This window comes from Manis pentadactyla, chromosome 1 (assembly GCF_030020395.1).
Source record: "Manis pentadactyla isolate mManPen7 chromosome 1, mManPen7.hap1, whole genome shotgun sequence".
In the NCBI taxonomy this organism is placed as follows: domain Eukaryota; kingdom Metazoa; phylum Chordata; class Mammalia; order Pholidota; family Manidae; genus Manis; species Manis pentadactyla.
Window position 1 is genome coordinate 205,962,091 of NC_080019.1, and position 19,923 is coordinate 205,982,013.

Sequence of the window (19,923 nt, forward strand, 5' to 3'; positions counted from 1 at the left end):
TCAGCCTTTGGTTAGTTTATTCTAACTCTTAGAACATGTAATGTTATAAATTGACAATTGAGTAACGGTGGTCTTGGCAATGAAGGCTGAGAAAATATCAAGAAACAGAGACCAAGCTCTTCACACCATTGGACCACAACCACCCACAGAACATGATTTCAAGAGATTGGGTGCGCACATATGCCCCCACCCCAACCTTTCAGTTTAGGCACAACCTTCTGAAAGCCTCTATTAAATACAGATATATTACTAGAGACATAAGTCTCTGAAGGAGCAGCTTTATATCTAGAACTTAGGGTGTGTGGGGTTTTTAAGCACTGTTTTATTCAAATCTCTTAAAGCACTTTAAAAAATAATAGACAGAATTCAGGTTCTCAAACTGCCTGAAGCACCTGAGCACATCAATAAACAATCTTCAACAAGTAAATGCAAAGTAAGGTTTCACTAATGTGACAGTTAGGGAAAAGAAAACAGCTTTGACTAGTTGGAATACAGAAACTTAAAATGCTTCCCATGTGCCCTCTCTGTTTGCCTCCAAAAAGAGGCAGAGATTGATAGCATGTTCCTTTGCTAATGAAAAAAGTCCAAGATACAGAAAGGGGAAGTATCTTGCTTGAGGACTCAAAGCAATAGTAAAAACACAAGCCAAAACAAAAGAACAACCTGGGGATTTGAGAATGTGGAAAGTAGCTTTAATCTCTCTTCCTCCCCAACTTTAATTGGAGGGTTGAGGCTAAGAGGAAGAGAAAAGTGATTTGGGGAACAAATATGGATTCTCAAAGCCCTGAGAAGTTACGCAGTTGGAGCTGGACAGCAGGCATGTGAGTAAAGTTTTATGCAAAAGAGAGGCAGACAGGCAAAATATCATTGTTTCCAGGATCCCGAAACACTGAGTTCAGTGCTTCCTGTGAGGAAAGCTAACCAAGCCAGAACTCCATCCAGCCGCACCTGGGTGTGACCTCCATGTCCACCCGCAACCACACTTGTGCTCTTGGGAGAGTCACTTGCTATTTGTGGCCTCAGTTTCCTCAGGTGCAGAAGGGGCTCCTTAGAATGCTGACTCAAGGGGCCACTGGGAGAAGCCAAGCACACAGCTGAGCACCTGGTTATCAGAAGTGCTCAGTCAGCGTTAGCTTAAAACAAAGTGTCACGCAGCAATGAGTGTGTTTATTTAACTATGGCACCTTATTGTTTGTTAACCTCAAGTTATTAAGCATATGCTCAAGATTAGTCAGCAGCCAGGTTCTGATGTCAGTAATTTAGTTGCCTGTGTCTCAATTCTTGGTACTTCTCTGCTTTCAAGCCTTGGGCACCCCTGCAAAATCTCAGCTGCTCCAAGGACAAAATTGGGTTCTGGCGCAGGTCTCAACCTGCCCTCCCCTTCCCCTGAGTGGACTGGGCAGGAGGACCTTCAACTCTGATTATGTGATTCAGGGGCTTTCCCCATCCCCGCAGACTTCCTCCTTGCCTCTTTTTGAGCCCATTATTTCTCTCAAATCATGAGAAATATTTCAGGGCACATTCATTCAGTAATCATTTCTCAGCATCCACCACATGCCAGGTTACCGTAATGCAGAGAAGCCAGAGCTGGGATCCACACGCAGCTCAACAGGGCAGGTGTCGGCCACACCAGCCAGGGGGAATGCCATGAGGTCCAGGCAATAGTGGGGGCTGTCCTGCCCTGAGTGTCCAGAGAGGCTCCGTGCTTAGAACACGAGGCACAGATGTCATCCAGTCCCCCTCCACGGGGCAAAGGCAGGGACGGGCCCACAGAAAGGAAGGGGTTTGCCCAGGTCACACACCAAGGGCTGCGCCCTGCTGCCTCCCCACTTCACTGTAAAACTGCCTGTGCCTCTGGCTGATCAGAGTGAGGACCTGGCCTACACGTGGGGGCACTGGAGGAGAGGGAGGCTGTCTGACAGAACGAGGGGGAGCCTCCTCAGGACAGAAGGGCTAGTGGGACAGGCAGGAGTTTCAAGTCAGTTCCAGAAGGGTAGGGAGGCTAGAGGCTGAGCAGACCACCCCTTCCTAGTCTGGGGAGGTCGGTGGCTTGGGGAGGCTGGCCAGACAGGAGTGTGACTGGAGAAGTCTGAGGGGAAGCCGTGTCTTGAGATGTGCCCACTCTTTTTTTTTTAAGGTATTATTGACATACACTCTTACGAAGGTTTCAGATGAAAAAACAATGTGGTTACTACATTCACCTGTATTATTGTGTCCCCGCCTCATGCCCCATTGCAGTCACTGCCCATCAATGTAGTAAGATGCCACAGATTCACTATTTGGAGATGTGCCCACTCTTGATTTAGAGATTACACTGTGCTGAAGGGTCAGCCCTGTGTAAAAACGAGCCAGCTGGAGTGTCACTTGCAGTGTGAGCAGGATTTTCCCCAAAATCTGCCTCCGGATGGGAAATCCTGCCATCAGAGGAACTCTCCCTTATCAAATGAGTCCTGGTGTGCAAAAGCTCTGTGTCCCCAGACACCCTAAGTCCTGGAAAGTCACTAGGTGGCCAAATAGGGCAGAAGATGGTCCTGCTGGCCTCCCTGTGCCCAATGTGGTCTGCCCCTATGGTAGACCCAAAAGCCTGCCTTGGGCTATAGCTCTAGATCCCCCCACCTGCATGGCTACCCAATGTTCCTGCTCCCCTGACTTATCTCTGAGGGTAGAGGTCTCCAAACCCTTATCCCTCAGTTCCTTTCTCTAGATCCCAACACCCCTCCCGCTGGAAGTTCTCCCTGATTCCAGAAGGCCTGAGAGACAGTCAGGCAGGTACTGAACCTGGGCCTGTTGGCTCAGCCAGGATATTCCCAGCTCAGGAAGCCCAGACAGGACAATTCCAATGCCCACACAGGGTCTTTGGCAGGCCTCTGGGGCTCTGAATGCCCTGTTTCCTACCTCCCACACCAGCTTTATACTAGTTCCTTCAACACCCCAGGTACTTCAGGGCTTTGCACATGCAGCTCCCTCTCCTGGGCTTTCTCTTCTCTCCGTTCCTCCATTTTCAGCTACTCATACTGGTCTTCCTTGACCATAATGTTCTATAAGGCTCCCTAACTGGTCACTCCATCACATATTTTTACTTGTTTTCCTGTCTGTTGACTGTGTCCCCATAATATTATGCTCTCCATGAGAGCAGAGGACCTGTCACTTTGCCCACCACTGTATTTCAGAACCCAGAACAGCCCCAGACACTGGGCAGGTTCTCAGGAAGTACTTCTTAAAAGGCTGGCTCACTGCCCCACAGTGAAGGGGTCTCTTTGGGGACGTTAGGAGTTGTAGGGGGCTTAGGTGGGACCAATCAGATTCCTTACCCACACCCCCACACCCTGCCTTCTACTGAGCACTGAACACCAGGCACTTGACTTTTTTCTACATCTTCAATTTCACAACACCACTCTAGGTATGGAGATATTATTACCTGATGAATAAATTTCCACCATGACTGTATTCTCTTTGTAGGAAGGTAATTTGGTAACACTGAAATTGAAGTCAATCAAAATGTAAAATATATAAGCCTTCAACCCAGATATTCCAATGCTGGAAACCCAGCCTGCAGCTATTCTCACAGGTGTGCAAACAGGGTGTGTGTGTCTAAGGGTGTGTATCATGAAACTGTATACAATTAATAAACTCCTAAGAAGCAACCTAAATACCTATCAGTAGGTGGTAAGGTATATAAATCATAGTATATCTGTCAAAGAATACAATGTAGCTCTTAAAAGAATGCACCAATCAGCAAGATCAATAGCTAGGTGAAAAAAAAGCACAAAACTGAGTGCATGGTGTGCTGTTATCTATTAAAAAGGGGTTGTAGATACACACGTATGCTTTTGCACATTCATAGCAAATTTTGAGTCAATAGACAAGAAATGGTTAATAGTGGTTGCTTCTTGGGATGTAAAACCAGAAAATAGGATAAGGACATTAATCATTTTTGCTGGAGACTTTAAAACATTTTCATGTTATAGCTGTTTTTTCAAATTTTTATTTTGGGAATAGAGAACCCAAATGTAAAAGGTACAAAAGGACTTAAAATCTCTCTCCAGCACCTTGTTCCCTGGCCACCAGATCCTCTCCCAGAGGTGACTACCATACTAATTCCATTTTTTTTTAAGATTGAAAAAGGTTTTGAGACCAGAGAGTGCCGCTCATGCAGAAGCACACTCAGGGGCCAGCCGCAGTAGGCCGGGGGTTGGGAGCACGTTGGTTACTCACAGTTCAGGATGATCTGCGCGGCACGATAGAGCTGCAGGCGGCACAGGAGGTCCACCAGTTGCTGGACTGTGGCCTGCCGCATCCCCCACCACCACAGCAGCTCCCGAGTGATGCTCACGCCCTGCACCCGTTCCATTGACTTAATCTTCCGCAGCTGGGTAAAGTCTGTAATCACGTAGGAGGCTGGAAGGCAAGTGAGAGATCCACTTAGTCCGAAACACAGGTCCTCTTTAAGAGGGCCACTGAGCTAGCCAGGCTTTGTCCTTAACATCTTCCCCATCTACCCCTCCACCATACCTGAAATTCCATCAGCTGGATCCACAGGCAGCCCAGGTTGTAATGTTGATTTCATGTAATAACCCTAGAGACTGGCACATTAACACTTGAATGTAAATGCCAACTTCAAGGCCACACAGGACTTTGGAGAAACACCACGAGACAAGAGGGTCAGAGCCTTGAGCTTCAGCTGCTGATTTGCTATGGGAAAGTCACTCACCAGTGGGGGCCTCAGTTTCCTCGATCGTAATAGGGCAGGTAGTAGAACTTTGCCTGCTTCCCCTTCTACAATAGATGTCCCATGGAGGCTGGCAGTTTTATCTGTTCCATACACTATTAGACCTCCAGAAGAGAACAATGCCTGGCACAGAGTAGGGGCAGGGCCAGGACCAGGGGAGGCAAGGGAGGTGCTCAGGGAGCAAAATTTAAGGAGGCTCTCACTGTGGGGGCTGATCCTGCACTCACCACAGCTGGAGAGTGGGTGCCTCCTTAAACCCTGGGCTTCTCATTCTCCTCATCCTTAAGTCCAAGACTGGTAGGGGGAACTGAAAGAATGAAGGAATGAAGCCATGGCCTTCTATCCTCACAGAACTGCGATAAGGATCAAGATAGCCTGTGGGTCTAGGCACACTCTGCCAGCTCTAAAGCAATGTCCAAAATTTGCAGGGGGGCTACCACTGGCAATACTAAAAATAATGCATTCCTTCTTCTCATTTTTTATTGTAAAATTATTGGTTGTTCACTAATGAAAACTTGGAAAATACAGGGGGAAAAAACAACAGAACAAGTTACATGGCATTGTGCTAGGGTACTTTCCCTTTCCGAACCTCTCTCCAACCCCACAGCATAGGTGTGGCTCTGGAAGCAGTGGTTGCCAGACTCTAAGATTTTGCACACTGCTCTCACATATTAACATTATACCTTAAGCATTTTCTGAGTTGTTACAAGCTCTTCATAAATGGCATTTTTTTGAAGTATTCCACTGAGCTTCCAGAAGTGAGGGAAGAATTTTTTTTTTTAACTAGAAATAAAATAATCATGCTTCAGTTCCAGGATTTCAGAAATCACAGAGCAGGAATCCACGTGAATTCATAGTCAGGTCATTAACATTCAACAAAATATTACTGAGCACAACTGTGCTCCACACCTGACAGGCTCTGGAGATACTACGGCCAGTATACCAGAAGTCCATGGAGCTTTTCTGCTTGCAAATGACAAACATAAGTGAACTGAGTGGGGAAAGGGAGGCAAGAGATGAAGCTCAGAACTATATATGAAGGGCCTCTAGAATGCCAGGATACAGAGTTTGGACTTTATCCTAAGAGCCAGGGACACCAAGGAAAACCTCAGAGCCAGGGAGTGATAGTGATCCCATTGCACAAACCCCCTCCCGTCTGGAGGAATGGGGAAGGTTGTGACAGCCTTCAGCAGAGAGAGAGTCTCTGGGAGAAGTTGCACTGTTAGGTACAGAAAGTTGCAACTTTAGTCACTGGAAACCCCAGGCCAGATTCCTGGTCAATGGGAAGTGATGTCAGCAGGGCCAGAGGCTGCTTCCAGCAGCAGAGAGAAGAGGAAGGAACACCTCCCCCACACCCCTTCCCTGCACACAAAGCTACTGTTCATGAGTCCACCTCCCATTTGGGAGGCAGCATGATACAATGGGAGAAACAGAAACCCAGGGCTGACCCTGGTGCTCCAAGGCAGTGGAAACCAGCTGCAGCCCCTTCCCTCCACAGGTTGCACTTTCCGCACAGACGATGCAGAGAAATAGGAATTAAACTCTGAGACCTGATTGCAGTTTGCACATTTAAGCTCCATGAAAGTGATTTATCTTAAGGTCTTAACTGATCAGCATTTAACCAGACCCTTAAAACAGGGTCAAGACAAGATAGAGATCTTGAGGGTATGAGTCACTGTTGAGGGCCCTGCTAAGTCCTCAGCTCTTTTCTCAACACACAAAAGTAACCTGGGTCATTACAGAACATGTGGAAAATGGGAAAACTCAAGTCCCCATGATCATCCCACTTGGAAGACCAAGAAAAGTACTGATTATACTTTTGCTTCTAATCTTGAGATTTTTCTAAAAACACAAAAATATAGCTTATGTCAGCAGGACAGTACCATGGTGGTTCAGGGCCCAGACTTTGGATTTGGAGTTTCAAATCCTATGTCTGCTACTTATTTGCTGTGTGCTTGGGGAAGGCCCTATATCCTCCCCGTACCTCAGTCATCTGCAAACAAGTATAACAGCAGCACCTGCCTCAGAGGTTGTTTCAAGGATTCAATTAGTTATATGTATTGAAGCACTTGGAATAATGCTTGGCATACAGTAAATGTGATATAAATATTAGCTGTAATTGTTAAACCATTTGCACCCTGTTTTTAATCCTTATTGGCTCACACCATGTGGAGACCATTCTTCCAGGTCTGAGCTCCTGAATCCTGCAGGAGTTAACCTGATGTAGCAAAAACCTTGCTTATCTTTAAAGCCCTGTGGAGCAGACAGAGCACAGACCCCTGAAATGATCCACCTAGGGTCCAAAGCGCCTTGTCAGAACTAACCGGACTCCTCCCTGGCTAAAAGAAGGGGAAAGAGCTAAGGACCTTCCCCACCATCCTGTCCCCTAAGCCTCTCAGCAACTCATCCACATTTTACAAACAAGAAACTAAAAGCTCAGAGAGACAGGCAGTCAACTTGCCCAAAGTCACTCAGTGGGGCAGGGACAAAGCATGGCTATGTGCAAACGTTGGCACATGCATTGAGTGAGCAAGACAGGGAGCAGTCCAACAAAGGAACCCCTGTTCCCAGGCCCCTTGGAATACACCTAGGGTGGGTGACACTGTAAGAAGCCTGATTTCCCCCAAGGGTAAAAATGGATGCAGGTGCAATCACAGGGACCTAAGCAGAAGGCAGCCACATAATCCACCTACAACTGTCAAATCCAAAGAGTGTGCATAATTGTGGCTGTGTGATTTTCTGAATCACTTTGAGGATCTTCCCATCCCTATTCCCCAGTACTATTCCCCAGCCCTAAAGGGCTATCATTTCTAAAATGACTTCTAGAAGCCAAGACTGTTTAGGACTAGAAGGACAACTGCAATTACTCATTCTGTTGAAGAGGAAACTGGAGCCCACCATGACTTAGCAAGGACCAGGTAACTGCAGAGCATGACTAGCTCCCAGCCCAGGGATGCCCAACCCAGCAAGGAGAGCTGGGCTCAAAGCTGTCTCTGTGGGGCAAGAAGTGAACATGCCCCATGTCCTCACCCTTCCTATATCCTTCAGCTGGTTATTCAAGTCACTGGGTGCCCACCTGCCAGGCACTGTCCTAGGCTTTGGGTATAGGAGCGGCCTGGAGGGTGAAGTCCCTGCCCTGCTGGTGCTTACACTCTAGGGGAGAGACAGGTGTAAAGAAGTAAGAACAATGTGATGTCAAAGCACGTTAAGGGGAATAAAGGAAATAAAACACAGTGACAGGACAGAGTAACAGTGGGAGCAGGGTGGGAATCTCAAACAAGGTGACGTATGAACTGAGACCTGAAGGACCACAGCACCACCAAAAATGTCAGTGTCCTAAATCCCAAAACCTGTGAATACGGCATCTTCCTTGACACAAGGGACTTTGCAGATGGGATTACAGTAAGGGTTTTGAGATAAGATTATCCTGGATGATCTGAGAGGGCCCAATGTAATCACAAGGGTCTTTGTAAGAGGAGGCAGGGGTGTCAGAGTCAGAGAAGATAAGATGACAGAAGCAGAGGACAGAGAGAGAGACTGGAAGACGCTACACTGTTGGCTTTGAAGGTGGAAGGGGGAGCCTAGGAATGTGGGCAACCTCTAGAACCTGGTAAAGGCAAGGAAATGGATTCTCATGGATTCTCCCGTAGAGCCTTTAGAAGGAGTGCAGCCCTGCTGACACCTGAACTTTACCACTTCTGATCTTCTGAACTGTAATGTGATAAGTCTGTGGTATCTTTAAGCCATTAAATTTGTGGTAATTTGTTCCAGCAGCAGGAGACTAGAAAACCAGCCATGGGGAACACAGAGGGAAGACTGTCCCAGAGCAAAGTATAAAGGCCCTGAGCCTGGACTGAGGAGGCCAGTGTGGCTAGAGCAGGGTGAGCAAGAGGGGGTGTGGGAGGATGGGAGGTCAGAAATCAGGGGGGTTCAGATTGTGCCATATGAGGCAGGCTTGGCGAGGTGTTTGAATTCTATCTTAAATCACAATGGGAAGCATGTGAGAGCACTGAGCAATTCTGGTGCTTCCGAGGCCTAGAAGTCAGAGGTATTCTCCAAAGAGGACATACAAACCATGCAAAGATGCTCAACATCATTAGCCATTAGGAAATGCAAATCAAAATGAGATACCACTTCACACCTGCTCAGATGGCTGGACTCAAAAGGTAACAATTAGTACTGGACAGGATGTGGAAAAATCAGAACCCTCATATACTGCTGATAGGCATGCAAAATGGTGCAGCCACTTTGGAAATAGTGTGGCAGTTCCTCAAAATGTTAAATATAGAGTTGTCATATGACTCAGTGATTCCACTCCTAAGCATCTACCCAACGGAAATGAAAACATGCATACATACAAAAACCTGTACACAACTGTGTGCAGAAGCACTATTGAAAACAGCCGAAAAGTGTGAAGCACCAAATACCCATCAACTGATGAATGGATAAGTAAAATGTGGCACAACCACACTATGAAATATTATTCAGTAATAAAAAGAAATTAAGCAGACACATGCTACAACATGGATGAGTCTTGAACACAAGCTAAACGCAAGAAGTCACTCACAAAGGACCACAAAGTCACCATCATTCCATGTCTATGAAATGTCCAGAATAGGTAATGCCTAAAGCTGGGGAAAAGGAGAGGTGTGTGTGCAAGAGTTGGGTGTGACAGTTAAGGGACACAGGGTTTCTTTAGGGGATCATGAAAATGCTCTAAGATTGATTGTGGAGATGGATGTACAACTCTGCATAACACTAAATGTCACTGAACTGTACACTGTAAATGCATGAATTGTATGATATGTGAATTTTATCTCAATAAGCTGCTTAAAAAAAGAAATTATGGGTGTGCCTTCTAAATTAATATCCTAGGAACAGAGGTTGTTCTGGTGTTCACAACTGAGGCCAACATGGAAAAAGCCAGAGAGGGTCTCTTACCCAAAGTTTGTCCACTGCCCAAGAAACATTTAAAGTATTTAAATCACAGATCACCCAAGGAAAGGAACACAGTGCAGTCTAGAAAATCAGGTGTCATTAGACATTCTCAGAGGTGACATCGTACGAGTGACTGCTTCTAGGAGGTAGGCTGAGGACCAGGAAGGATAAAGCTATTTAGCTTCCTCTCTATCCCAGGTGTATTATTTACATCATCTAACCTAGTGCCTTTGTTACTTTGTTCATTAAAGATAGTGAAAAATACACATTGGAAATAAAAACCTAAATCTTTGTTCCTATAATTGCTTGGCAAGGAGAAATAATTGTGGTATATTTTAAGTGAAAAAAACAGGCTATTAGAAGGTACAAAATGATGTTTCTGAAAAATATAAAAATATAAATAACTATGATTAGAAAAAAAGACTAGAAGGCATAAAACACGTGACATTCTGTTGGCACATGGTAAAATGCCAATAAATGTTAGCTGCTGTCATTACTATTGGCATCCTAATATTAAGAATTGTTATCCTTCAGTGGTAAAATTTGAGTTAATCTTTGTTTCCCACTGTATTTTGCAACAAAAGTATTAGTTTTGTTATTGGTTTAAAACAGGGTTTCTGAACCTTGGCACTATTGACACTTCGGGTGGGATAATTTTTTGTGGAGGGGGCTGTCCTGTGCAGTGTAGGATTTTAGCGGCATCCCTGGCTTCTACCCACTGCATCCCCCACGTTGTGACAACCAAAAACATCTCCAGACATTGTCAAGTGTTCCCCACGGGGCAAAATCACCCCTGGCTGAGAACCACTAAGTTAAAATACATTACTATTTGTTCAAACTGTATGGATAACATACACATGTTCATTTAATTATTATTCTTTCAATTGTACACAGATTATATACTCTTGTATAAATAGTAAATATCATAATCTGAATTTTAAATAAAATATATTTTTTTCTAAAGTAAGTGTAAATAGTTACACTGACCTAAAAGATAAATATGAATGATAACCGTTAACACTTCCTTATTACATACAAGAATCTCAGACACTGAGGTGTCAGGTAGGTGCCTTTTATATAATTTTCCTTCCTCACAAACAACCCCCAGTTTACAGATTATGAAACTGAGGCTCAGACAGGTTAAGTAACTCGTCCAAAGTCACCTGCTGTGAGGTGGTAGAGCCTGGAAGGCCGACCTCTGGGGAACCTGACCACCATGTGCGCAGCCTCCCCTTAGACACCATGACCTCTCAGAGGATTTTCAGGCACAAACACACAAAACACACCAAGGAGTGGGTGTCCTCTTTGGTGAAGCCGGACGCGGGGTCCACTCAAATCCCACTCTACCGTTTAGCAACACCAGGGCCCCACGGGGCAAGTCCTTTTACCTCTCAATCCATTTCCTCATCTGTAAAATGGGGTAGGAGAAATATGCCCTTTATAGACTGATGCGGGAATTAAGAGGATAATCCGTGTCAAGTGCTTGCTTACATCAAAACCTAGAACACAGTAACTGCTGATAGCTATTATTATAAGCTTTACTGTAAACAGCAAAGTCGAGCCAGTCATTACTTAGTAACAGGCTGACTGACTGCCGAAATCGTCAAATGTAACATAACACCTTCCAGATAACACTGGGGTCCAGAGAGGGCAGCGGCCTGCCCGAGGGCACACAGAGAGGCCCCGTTCCCGGAGAGCGCCTCGGTCAGGACGCACCGCAACAGGCGCGAGCAGACTTAGCCGCCCGCCCCCGCGGGGTCGCTATGGGAACCCACTCACCGAACTGCATCCAGTCCCACTCGCTGAGCGTGTCCATGTTGCGGCACAGGTCGTCCAGCACCCAGGAGGGCAGCTGGTAGATGTAGCAGGACATGGCTGGGCTTGGAAGGCCGACTGGCAGGCGCGCGGGCACCGGGTCAGGCGCGCGGGGAACTGAGTCAGACGCGCGAGGTCTCGGCTTCTCTACCCGTGGCCGCCTGGCCGCCGGGAAGTGGGCGGGGCCGGGCTCAGGGCACGACTGCCCCCCAGCGGCCACCCGGAGCGAGGCGCCGCCCCGCCGGCTAGACCCAAAGGCTGCAAAACCGGGAGGGTCGGGTCTGGGAGGGGCAACTAAGGTCCAGAGAGGAGGAGGAACACGTTTAATGCCACACACAATGCAGTAGCAGACCCACGAAGCCTCCTGACTCCATTTCTGGTCCTCTGGGCTCTCCATTACATATAATTCATTCAACAAATATTCTATTACCTGCTATATGCAGGCACTGTACTAGGTGCTGGAGAAACACAACCAGGGAAAACCTATAAAAGTCCTTGTTTTCATGGGACTTACAATCTAGATGGGGAGAAGTGGAACTGGCAATAAATAAAAATGACTAATAAGTTACATAGTACGTTAAAAGGTAGTAAGTACTATTGCAAAAAAAGGAAGAAGTTGGCTCAGGGGAATTAGGAATTCAGAGAGAGTAGAGGGAGGACTCTGTATTAAATAGGGTAGCCAAGATAAAATTTATCATAATGGCTAATATTTATTGAGCAGCTACTATGTACCAGGCACTATCCTAGGTGCTGGGGATTCCTCCAAAGATAAAAGGATAAAGTCTCTGCCCTGCAGGGAGATAGACAACAAGCAATAAAAATACTAAATAAACGAAAGACTTAGCACTATAGAAGGTGATAGGTAATGTTAGAGAATAGAAGCACAGTATGATGAAAGGGAGTGGGGTGGTGAATTGCACTATTCATTATCTTAAAAGGCAATAAGTATTACTGGGGAAAGCACAGTAACAGTGAATTCAGGGCCAACTGATTTATGAAACAAGGCAGATGGGGAACTTATAATGGCTAGTATTTACTGGGCATTTACAATGTGCAGACTTCACCTAGGGCATTTTACCTACTCCTCACAATGACCCTATGGGGTAGGTGTGGTTATTACCCCCATTCTGCAGATGAGGAAACTGAGGTACAAAGAGGTTAAATAACTTGCCTAAATCATACAGGTAATAAAGTGGCAGAGCTGAGATTTGAATGCAAGCAGTCTGACCACTGGCTATAAACTGCCTCTTTATTATAGTAACTTTTCTCTACACCTACAATGTGCTTTTCATAAATCATTTTATGTAATTGTCAGAAGTTTATGCTATGGATATTATCCCCTTTGTGCACAGAAGTAAATAGTTTCCAAGAGGTTAGGCAATATCATCAAGGGCACGTGAACAACCTGAGTACCACTTTGCAGCTATAAACATCAGCTATGGGATATGACTGCAGGAGGAGGAACCTGAAATGAAAGTGAGAAGTCCTGGGGCCAAGTTCTAGTTCCACGAGCAACAGGCTTTGTGACCCAGCACAACCCATTTCACTTCTCAAGCCTTGCTTTCCATACCTGTAAAATGGGACTAATCATTCCTACTGCTTAGAGTTGTGATGAAGTGGATTAAATCAATTAATACAGCTCATACAGAACTACTACAAGGTCTTCCCTGCACAGAGAATGTTCTTAAAAAATAGAAGCTGCCATTGATCATATTGAAGAGAGTGGGCCATTGCTCCACTCCATGTGAGGCACAGCATTCCCCCAATCCATGGATTATTTTTCCTTCAATAAAGGACATCAAACTCATTTAAAAAAGAAAAGAAAGTGCCCACCAGCCTTAGAGTCCTATCAAGGAATGACTCCCTAGTTCAGCACTGTCTGGCTCTTTATCCTTGAGCAAGTTCACAGCTTTTTCTTTATCAGTTGGGTATCCTGACCCAATACTTTGAAGGATGCTATGAAGCTTAAAAGGATGCCTAAATGCTTGGGATAAATGGTAAAGTACTGAGCCCAGTAAAGGACTGCTTTTATGCAACTCCATGCCATTTTGACCTATTCACACTTAAATCCCTTGAAGTTACAATCAGTGGTTTGCAATCCTGGTTGTGTATCAGAATTATCTAGGGAGATTTTAAAAAACTATACATGCCTAGCCCTACCTCTAGAAATCCAGATTCAGTTGTTCTGGGGTGAGACTTAGGCACTGACATTTAAAAAAGCTTCTGAGGTGATTCTAATATGTGTAAGCAGAGCTGAGAACAAGTGTTTTACCATGAAGTAGGGGCATGAAGGAAGACTGATGAAACGGAAAAAACAGTAACAAAGCTTCTCTGTGTACTTTGTACACATTTTTTCTTTTCTAATAAAAATACCTTTATTGGTTTTTCTGAATGTGATGCTGGGGTTCTTGTTCGTGGAGTCGAATAATGAACTTCGAACTCAAGGTAGGAGAGCAAGGCAGAGGCTTTTATTTAGAGATAAAGTGAGAAGACAGAGCTCGGCTCATGCCAGGAGGGAACAAGAGAGCCCTGGGGTGGTGCGTTGTCTAGGGGTTTTATAGGTGGTTGAGAGACAAAGGGCTAGGGATGCACACCTGTGAAGTGGTCCCAAAATATTTATCTTTGAAGAGACATTAAGTTTCTTATTAATCTTCTTGGCTATTTATAAGAAATTTACTGCTCTGATTTCCTCCCAGGATAGTAGCTTCCTGGTCTGGGAGCATATCACTTAAGGCTGCCTGCTTTGCTCCCAAGGTAGGCTGAGTTATTATTGTCTGTTTCTTAAAGAGTATGTTAAGAAACTTACTTTTTAACTAACTGGGTTTTAAAATGTAATCTTATTTTCAAGATGGAATCCTTCCTGTTTTTAGTAGGTTGTTTTGGGCTTGCTTGCTACATTGCCCAGGTTGCAAATCATTTGTTTAGGGCTGGAGAAAGAAAAGCAGCACCTGGGTAAAGTCAGAAAAACAAGCTGGGCCCCCCAGCAGGCCAAAGCAAATCCCACAATGGATTATCTTGCTTTGTTTTTTCCAGAGGCCCTCACTCTACTCTGTCTAAGCCCATGGTCCCTGTCTGAATAGTACGTGATCATTGTGAAAAAATGAGAGAGAATCAATTAAGAAAAGCCCCAGGTCCTTCCTGTACAGGAAAAAAACCCAGTTCTCCCTTCTCCTGTTTCTCCTTTACTTTTACAACGAAAACTTACTTTCTGACTTTTCTAGCCACCAAATGTGTGGGAGTTTTCTCCCCACAAGCAATCCTCTGCGACACCACCAGGATGTCCTACAGCCTGACTTAATTCTAACAGTCTATATGGAGACAGGCTAAGGACTCAGTTCCTCGAGACTGCTCCCATCCCACTTCAGATGCCAACTGCAAGTAGTAGGTCCCCAGTTAATCTGCCTGACTTGGCTACAGATCACTGAAGGTTCCCATGACCCCCTCCTTGGGTTCAATCAATTTGCTAAAGCAGCTCGCAGAACTCAAGGAAACACTAACTTACATTGATGGTTTTTAAAAGGATATGACAAAAATGATTGGCACACATGGTGTTGGGGAGTCATGGGGAAGGCAGTACAGCTCAGAGAAGACAAGTAATGACTGTGGCATCTTACTACACTGATGAACAGTGACTTCAATGGGGTATGGGGGGGACTTAGTAATATAGGTGAATGTAGTAACCACAATGTTTTTCATGTGAAACCTTCATAAGAGTGTATATCAATGATACCTTAATAAAAAAAAAAAGGATATGACAAAGGATGCAGCTGAATGGCCAGGTGAAGGGATACATAGGGTGAGGTCTGGGAGAGTCCAGAATGCAGGTGCTTCTGATGCATTGGGGTATTGGGGTGTGCCACCTTCCCGGTGTGGATGTGTTCACCCACCTGGAAGCTGCCTGAACCCCTTATTACTGGGATTTTATGGAAGCTTCATTACTTAATCAGTGATAGATCATTAACTCCATTTTCAGCCCCTCTCCTCTTTCTGGGGGTGGGGCAGAGCTGAAAATCCCAAGTTTCTAATCATGGCTTGGTCTTTCTGGTGGCCAGACCCCACGCAAGGGCTATCCTGGAGCCTATCTAGAGTCGCTTCACTAGAACAAAAGATACTTTCAGTGCTCTTAACACTTAGGAATTTACAAGGGTTTCATGGGCCCTGTGCCAGGAAACAGGCAGAGCTCGATATATATTTTTTCTATTATCCACGAAGACATAGAAATTTTCTATTTTTTCTATAATTTTATATTATCCACAGGAAAAAAATGAACACCTTCCCATAGTCTCAATCTTGAGGGCCCTGTTATTGATATTTTGGAGTAAGTATTTTACTTTTTAGACCACTATAAAATTTCTTAAAACACAATTTCTGTAAATTTTTTCATTAAGTAGATTTTCATGTTGATAAATAAGCATTTCTCTTTTCCTTTTTAATGGCTTGTTTAGGCGACCATACTTTATTTGGCAATCTCTCAATATACACTTTTTTCCAGTATTGGGGTCTGTTCCAGAGGGGTCTGCTTTCTCATTTATAAGAGTAGGACAGGTCCTAAAGTCTATCAAGGGAAACTGTGAACCAGTATTTGGAAAACTGCTGCCCTAGAGACACCCCAAACCATCCTCACAATCCCCCCTACTCCGTACAGTGGCTCCAGCACAGATTCATCCTGACCTGCTTGAATAACCTTCACCTTTAGTTGCTACTGAGGCTCCTGAGCACTGGATTGCTACATGAGTGTTTTCAACATTCTAGTGTTGGACCTAGGTAAGTGATCACCCTCCTACAAGCAAAGAATGGCATCTCACGCTATTCCCTACCAAGCAAATTGCTGCTAAGCTATCCTTTGCCCGATTTAACTCTCCTTCAATTTACCTGGAGATAAAATGGTTCATTACAGTTCCCTCTGGGTCCTTCAGTAATCTTAGCTTTGTTATTAACACTGATGGGGCCAGCCCCAGTCCTCCAGGACTCAAACTTCTCCCAACTGGAACAAAACCATCTTTTGTGTTTTCCACCTAAAGAGGGAGAGAGCAAATATAAGAACAAAGGAAAAACTGAAGGAACAAAACAGCAGCAGAATCACAGAACTCAAGAATGGACTAACAGGTACCAAAGGGAAAGGGACTGGGGAGGATGGGTGGGTAGGGAGGGATAAGGGGGGGAGAAGTAGGGGGGTATTAAGATTAACATGCATGGGGGGGTAGGAGAAAAGGGAGGGCTGTACAACACAGAGAAGGCAAGTAGTGATTCTACAACATTTTGCTATGCTGATGGACAGTGACTGTAAAGGGGTTTATAGGGGAGACCTGGTATAGGGGAGAGCCTAGTAAACATAATATTCGTCATGTAAGTGTAGATTAGTGATAGCAAAAAAAAAAAAAAAAAAAAAAGGGCAGTTCCTGTGTGGTAACCTCCAACGAGTTCTACACAAGGGTATAAAGGGCATATAAAAGTGTAGGCAAAGGGTCTGTTTGTGTTTATACAGAGGATCAAAGCCTAATTGGGCTACCCCGAAAATGAACTAAGATACGATATGAAAAAGAACTTCCAACATCTGCACCCTCTGGAAGACTCATGCCAGAAGATGATCATCAAAAAACCCCAACAAAGATCCATGCACTGCTACAGCTGTAGATGCACTCATCCCACCAGTTCCTGGACCTGCCATGGGAATGAGGAAGGAGATATCTAAGCTGGCCTGTGCATACAGTAAAACAACAAAATTGGACTGGATCTATACTGTTGGAACTCAACCAAGAATTTGGAGAAGTGCAAATTGTAGCGCTCCAAAGTCTTACAACTACAAACTATTTATTGTTAAAAGAACATATGGCATGTGAACAGTCCCCAGGAATGGGTTGTTTTAATTTGTCTGATTTCTCTCAGACTGTTCAAGTTCATTTGGACAATATCCACCATATCATAGATAAGTTTTCACAAATGCCTAAGGTGCCTAACTGGTTTTCTTGGTTTCACTGGAGATGGCTGGTAATTACAGATATGCTTTGGTTATGTAACTATACTCCTATTATGTTAATGTGTGTGTGCAATTTAAGTAGTAGCTTAAAACCTATACATGCTGAAGTTATTCTACAAGAAGATATATCAAAGAAATAATCAATCTTCCCATGTTTTCTTCCGCCTGCTACTTCTATAGCTTTTCTTCTTCCTTCCTAATTACAACCCTTAAATAGAATTCGTGCCTCATATCAAATTTACCAAGTATCATAATTCTTCCAAGTGGTAAAGATACCTCAAGACAAATGCTGGGCATGGAAGCTACAGGGCATAAATATGCAAAGAAATAAAAAGCTAACCATTTCTAACAATAAGGCTTCTCTCTCACTTACCAACTTTACATTTCCCTGTATGGCCCCGGAAGATGACTGGTTAGCCAGAGACGGGTAAGATTCCTCAAGGGAGGAACAACCTAAGACAGGCACAGTCGCAGGGGGGCCATCAGGTGAGAAATTGGGGATCAACAGAGGTGAGGCTTAGAACCTCACCCCCCCGTTCTGAGAGAAATCTTCTGCATACGTGGATGTTTTATTGCCCTGGTCTAGCTTGGATTAACACATAGTCTACAGGCACACACCTGATCATCTACATGTGCTCTCTTACAACACTAAACTATGTTTTCTACCTTTATCTTGTATCTACCTACCACTTCAGCATTTTATTAAAAATAATAATAATAAAGAGAGAGATGTGGTATCCACATATAAATCAAGTGTAGAAACCAAATGAGTATTCATATTTGAACTGACTGTTTAGAGTTCATAATGCATGAGCAAAACCGAAAGTTTCTGTGATGACTGCCCTTGTACTGTTCACTATGTAACTTATTCATTATGTAAGAATTTGTTCTACATGTAAAAACTTGTTTGTTATGCCTCAGAAGATTGGAGACTGACAAAAATTAGGCTTGGGGTGGAATGATTGTGCATTGAGCATTGACTCCCCTATACAGAATCTTATTGTCGTTAACAACCATTTGATCAATAAATATGAGAGATGCCCTCACAAAAAAAAAAAAAAAAAAAGGACAGACTTCCAATGGTAAAATAAATTAGTAACCGGGATGTAAGGTATAGCATAAGGAATATAGTCAAGATATTGTAACAGCCTGGTAGGGTGATAGCTGGAACCTAGAATTATGTATATAAATGTTCTACCACTGTGTTGTACACTTGAAACTCATGTAATGTAATACTGTGTGTCAACTACCCTTCAATAAAAAATAATTATTAAAAAAAAAAAAAAAAAAAAAAAAAAAAAAAGAGGGAGAGAGCATATGCTTTTTGTGTGTTGAGCTTATTCTTCCCTGAGGTTTCATGTTCCAAATTCGGAAGCAAGTTTTGTGGGTTTCTCTTATATCCAGTACTATTGTCCAATCCTTTTGATTACAATCACAAATGTACCTAATTTTCCTGGGCTCTTCCAGTGGATTACTGGGCATGTGTGAAGGGGGAGCCCCAAGAAAATGTCTTGTTGGGGCAAGGAGTTTAGGTCTGCCACTAGAAAGAGGAAATATTATGATGGGGTATCCCAGTGACTAGCAAAGAGCAGGACTGCGGTGATTAAGGATGGGACAGCAACCTAGCATGAAAGCACCTGTAAAGTTCACTCTGGTGTTCATGTATCAAGAATACAAAATGCTGACGTCTATTTCATTTCCTGAGTGTGTGGACTTCTAGCCCAGGGCTCTGTGCTTTTATTACCTTTTAAATATATATTACTGGTAAAATATTAACCACTTACATTTTTCAGTTTTTTAAAAATAGACCTCATTTTATAGAGCAGTTTTAGGTTCACAGAATAATTGAGGAAGGTACAGGGACTTCCCATAAGCCCCCTGCCCCTACACATTCACAGCCTCCCCACTAGCAACACTCCCCATCTGGGTGGTACATTTGCTGTACTTAAGGAACTTACACTAATACATCATGACCCAGTTAGCTTAGGGCTTGCTCTTGGTGTATATTCTTTTTTTTTTTTTAATTTTATTTTGGTATCATTAATCTACATTTACATGACGGACATTATGTTTACTAGACTCCCCCCTTCACCAAGTCCGCCCCACATACCCCTTCACAGTCACTGGCCATCAACATAGTAAGATGCTGTAAAACCACTACTTGTCTTCTGTGTGTTGCACAGCCCTCCCCGTGCCCCCACACACACTATACATGTTAATCGTAATGCCCCCTTTCTTTTTCCCCACCCTTATCCTTCCCTTCCCACCCATCCTCCCCAGTCCCTTTCCCTTTGGTAACTGTTAGTCCATTCTTGGGTTCTGTGCTTCTGCTGCTGTTTTGTTCCTTCAGTTTTCTTTTGTTCTTATCCTCCACATATGAATGAAATCATTTGGTACTTGTCTTTCTCCGCCTGGCTTATTTCACTGAGCATACCATCTAGCTCCATCCATGTTGTTGCAAATG

The 19,923-nt window shown here is 44.1% G+C and overlaps 1 protein-coding gene across 6 annotated transcripts in view; it reads right to left on the minus strand.

Annotated features, from left to right (window-relative positions):
• The window catches only part of VHL (von Hippel-Lindau tumor suppressor), an 89,808-nt gene that overhangs the window by 48,658 nt on the left and 21,227 nt on the right, over window positions 1-19,923 (minus strand). For 5 of the 6 annotated variants that reach the window (XM_057506800.1, XM_057506798.1, XM_057506788.1 and 2 more), the window contains one exon: window positions 4,216-4,398. In XM_057506800.1, coding sequence (XP_057362783.1) covers window positions 4,216-4,398 — 183 coding nt within the window. Of the gene's footprint in view, window positions 1-4,215; window positions 4,399-11,446; window positions 11,847-19,923 lie in introns of those variants that run through there. The other variant, XM_036923462.2, reaches the window with a different exon arrangement.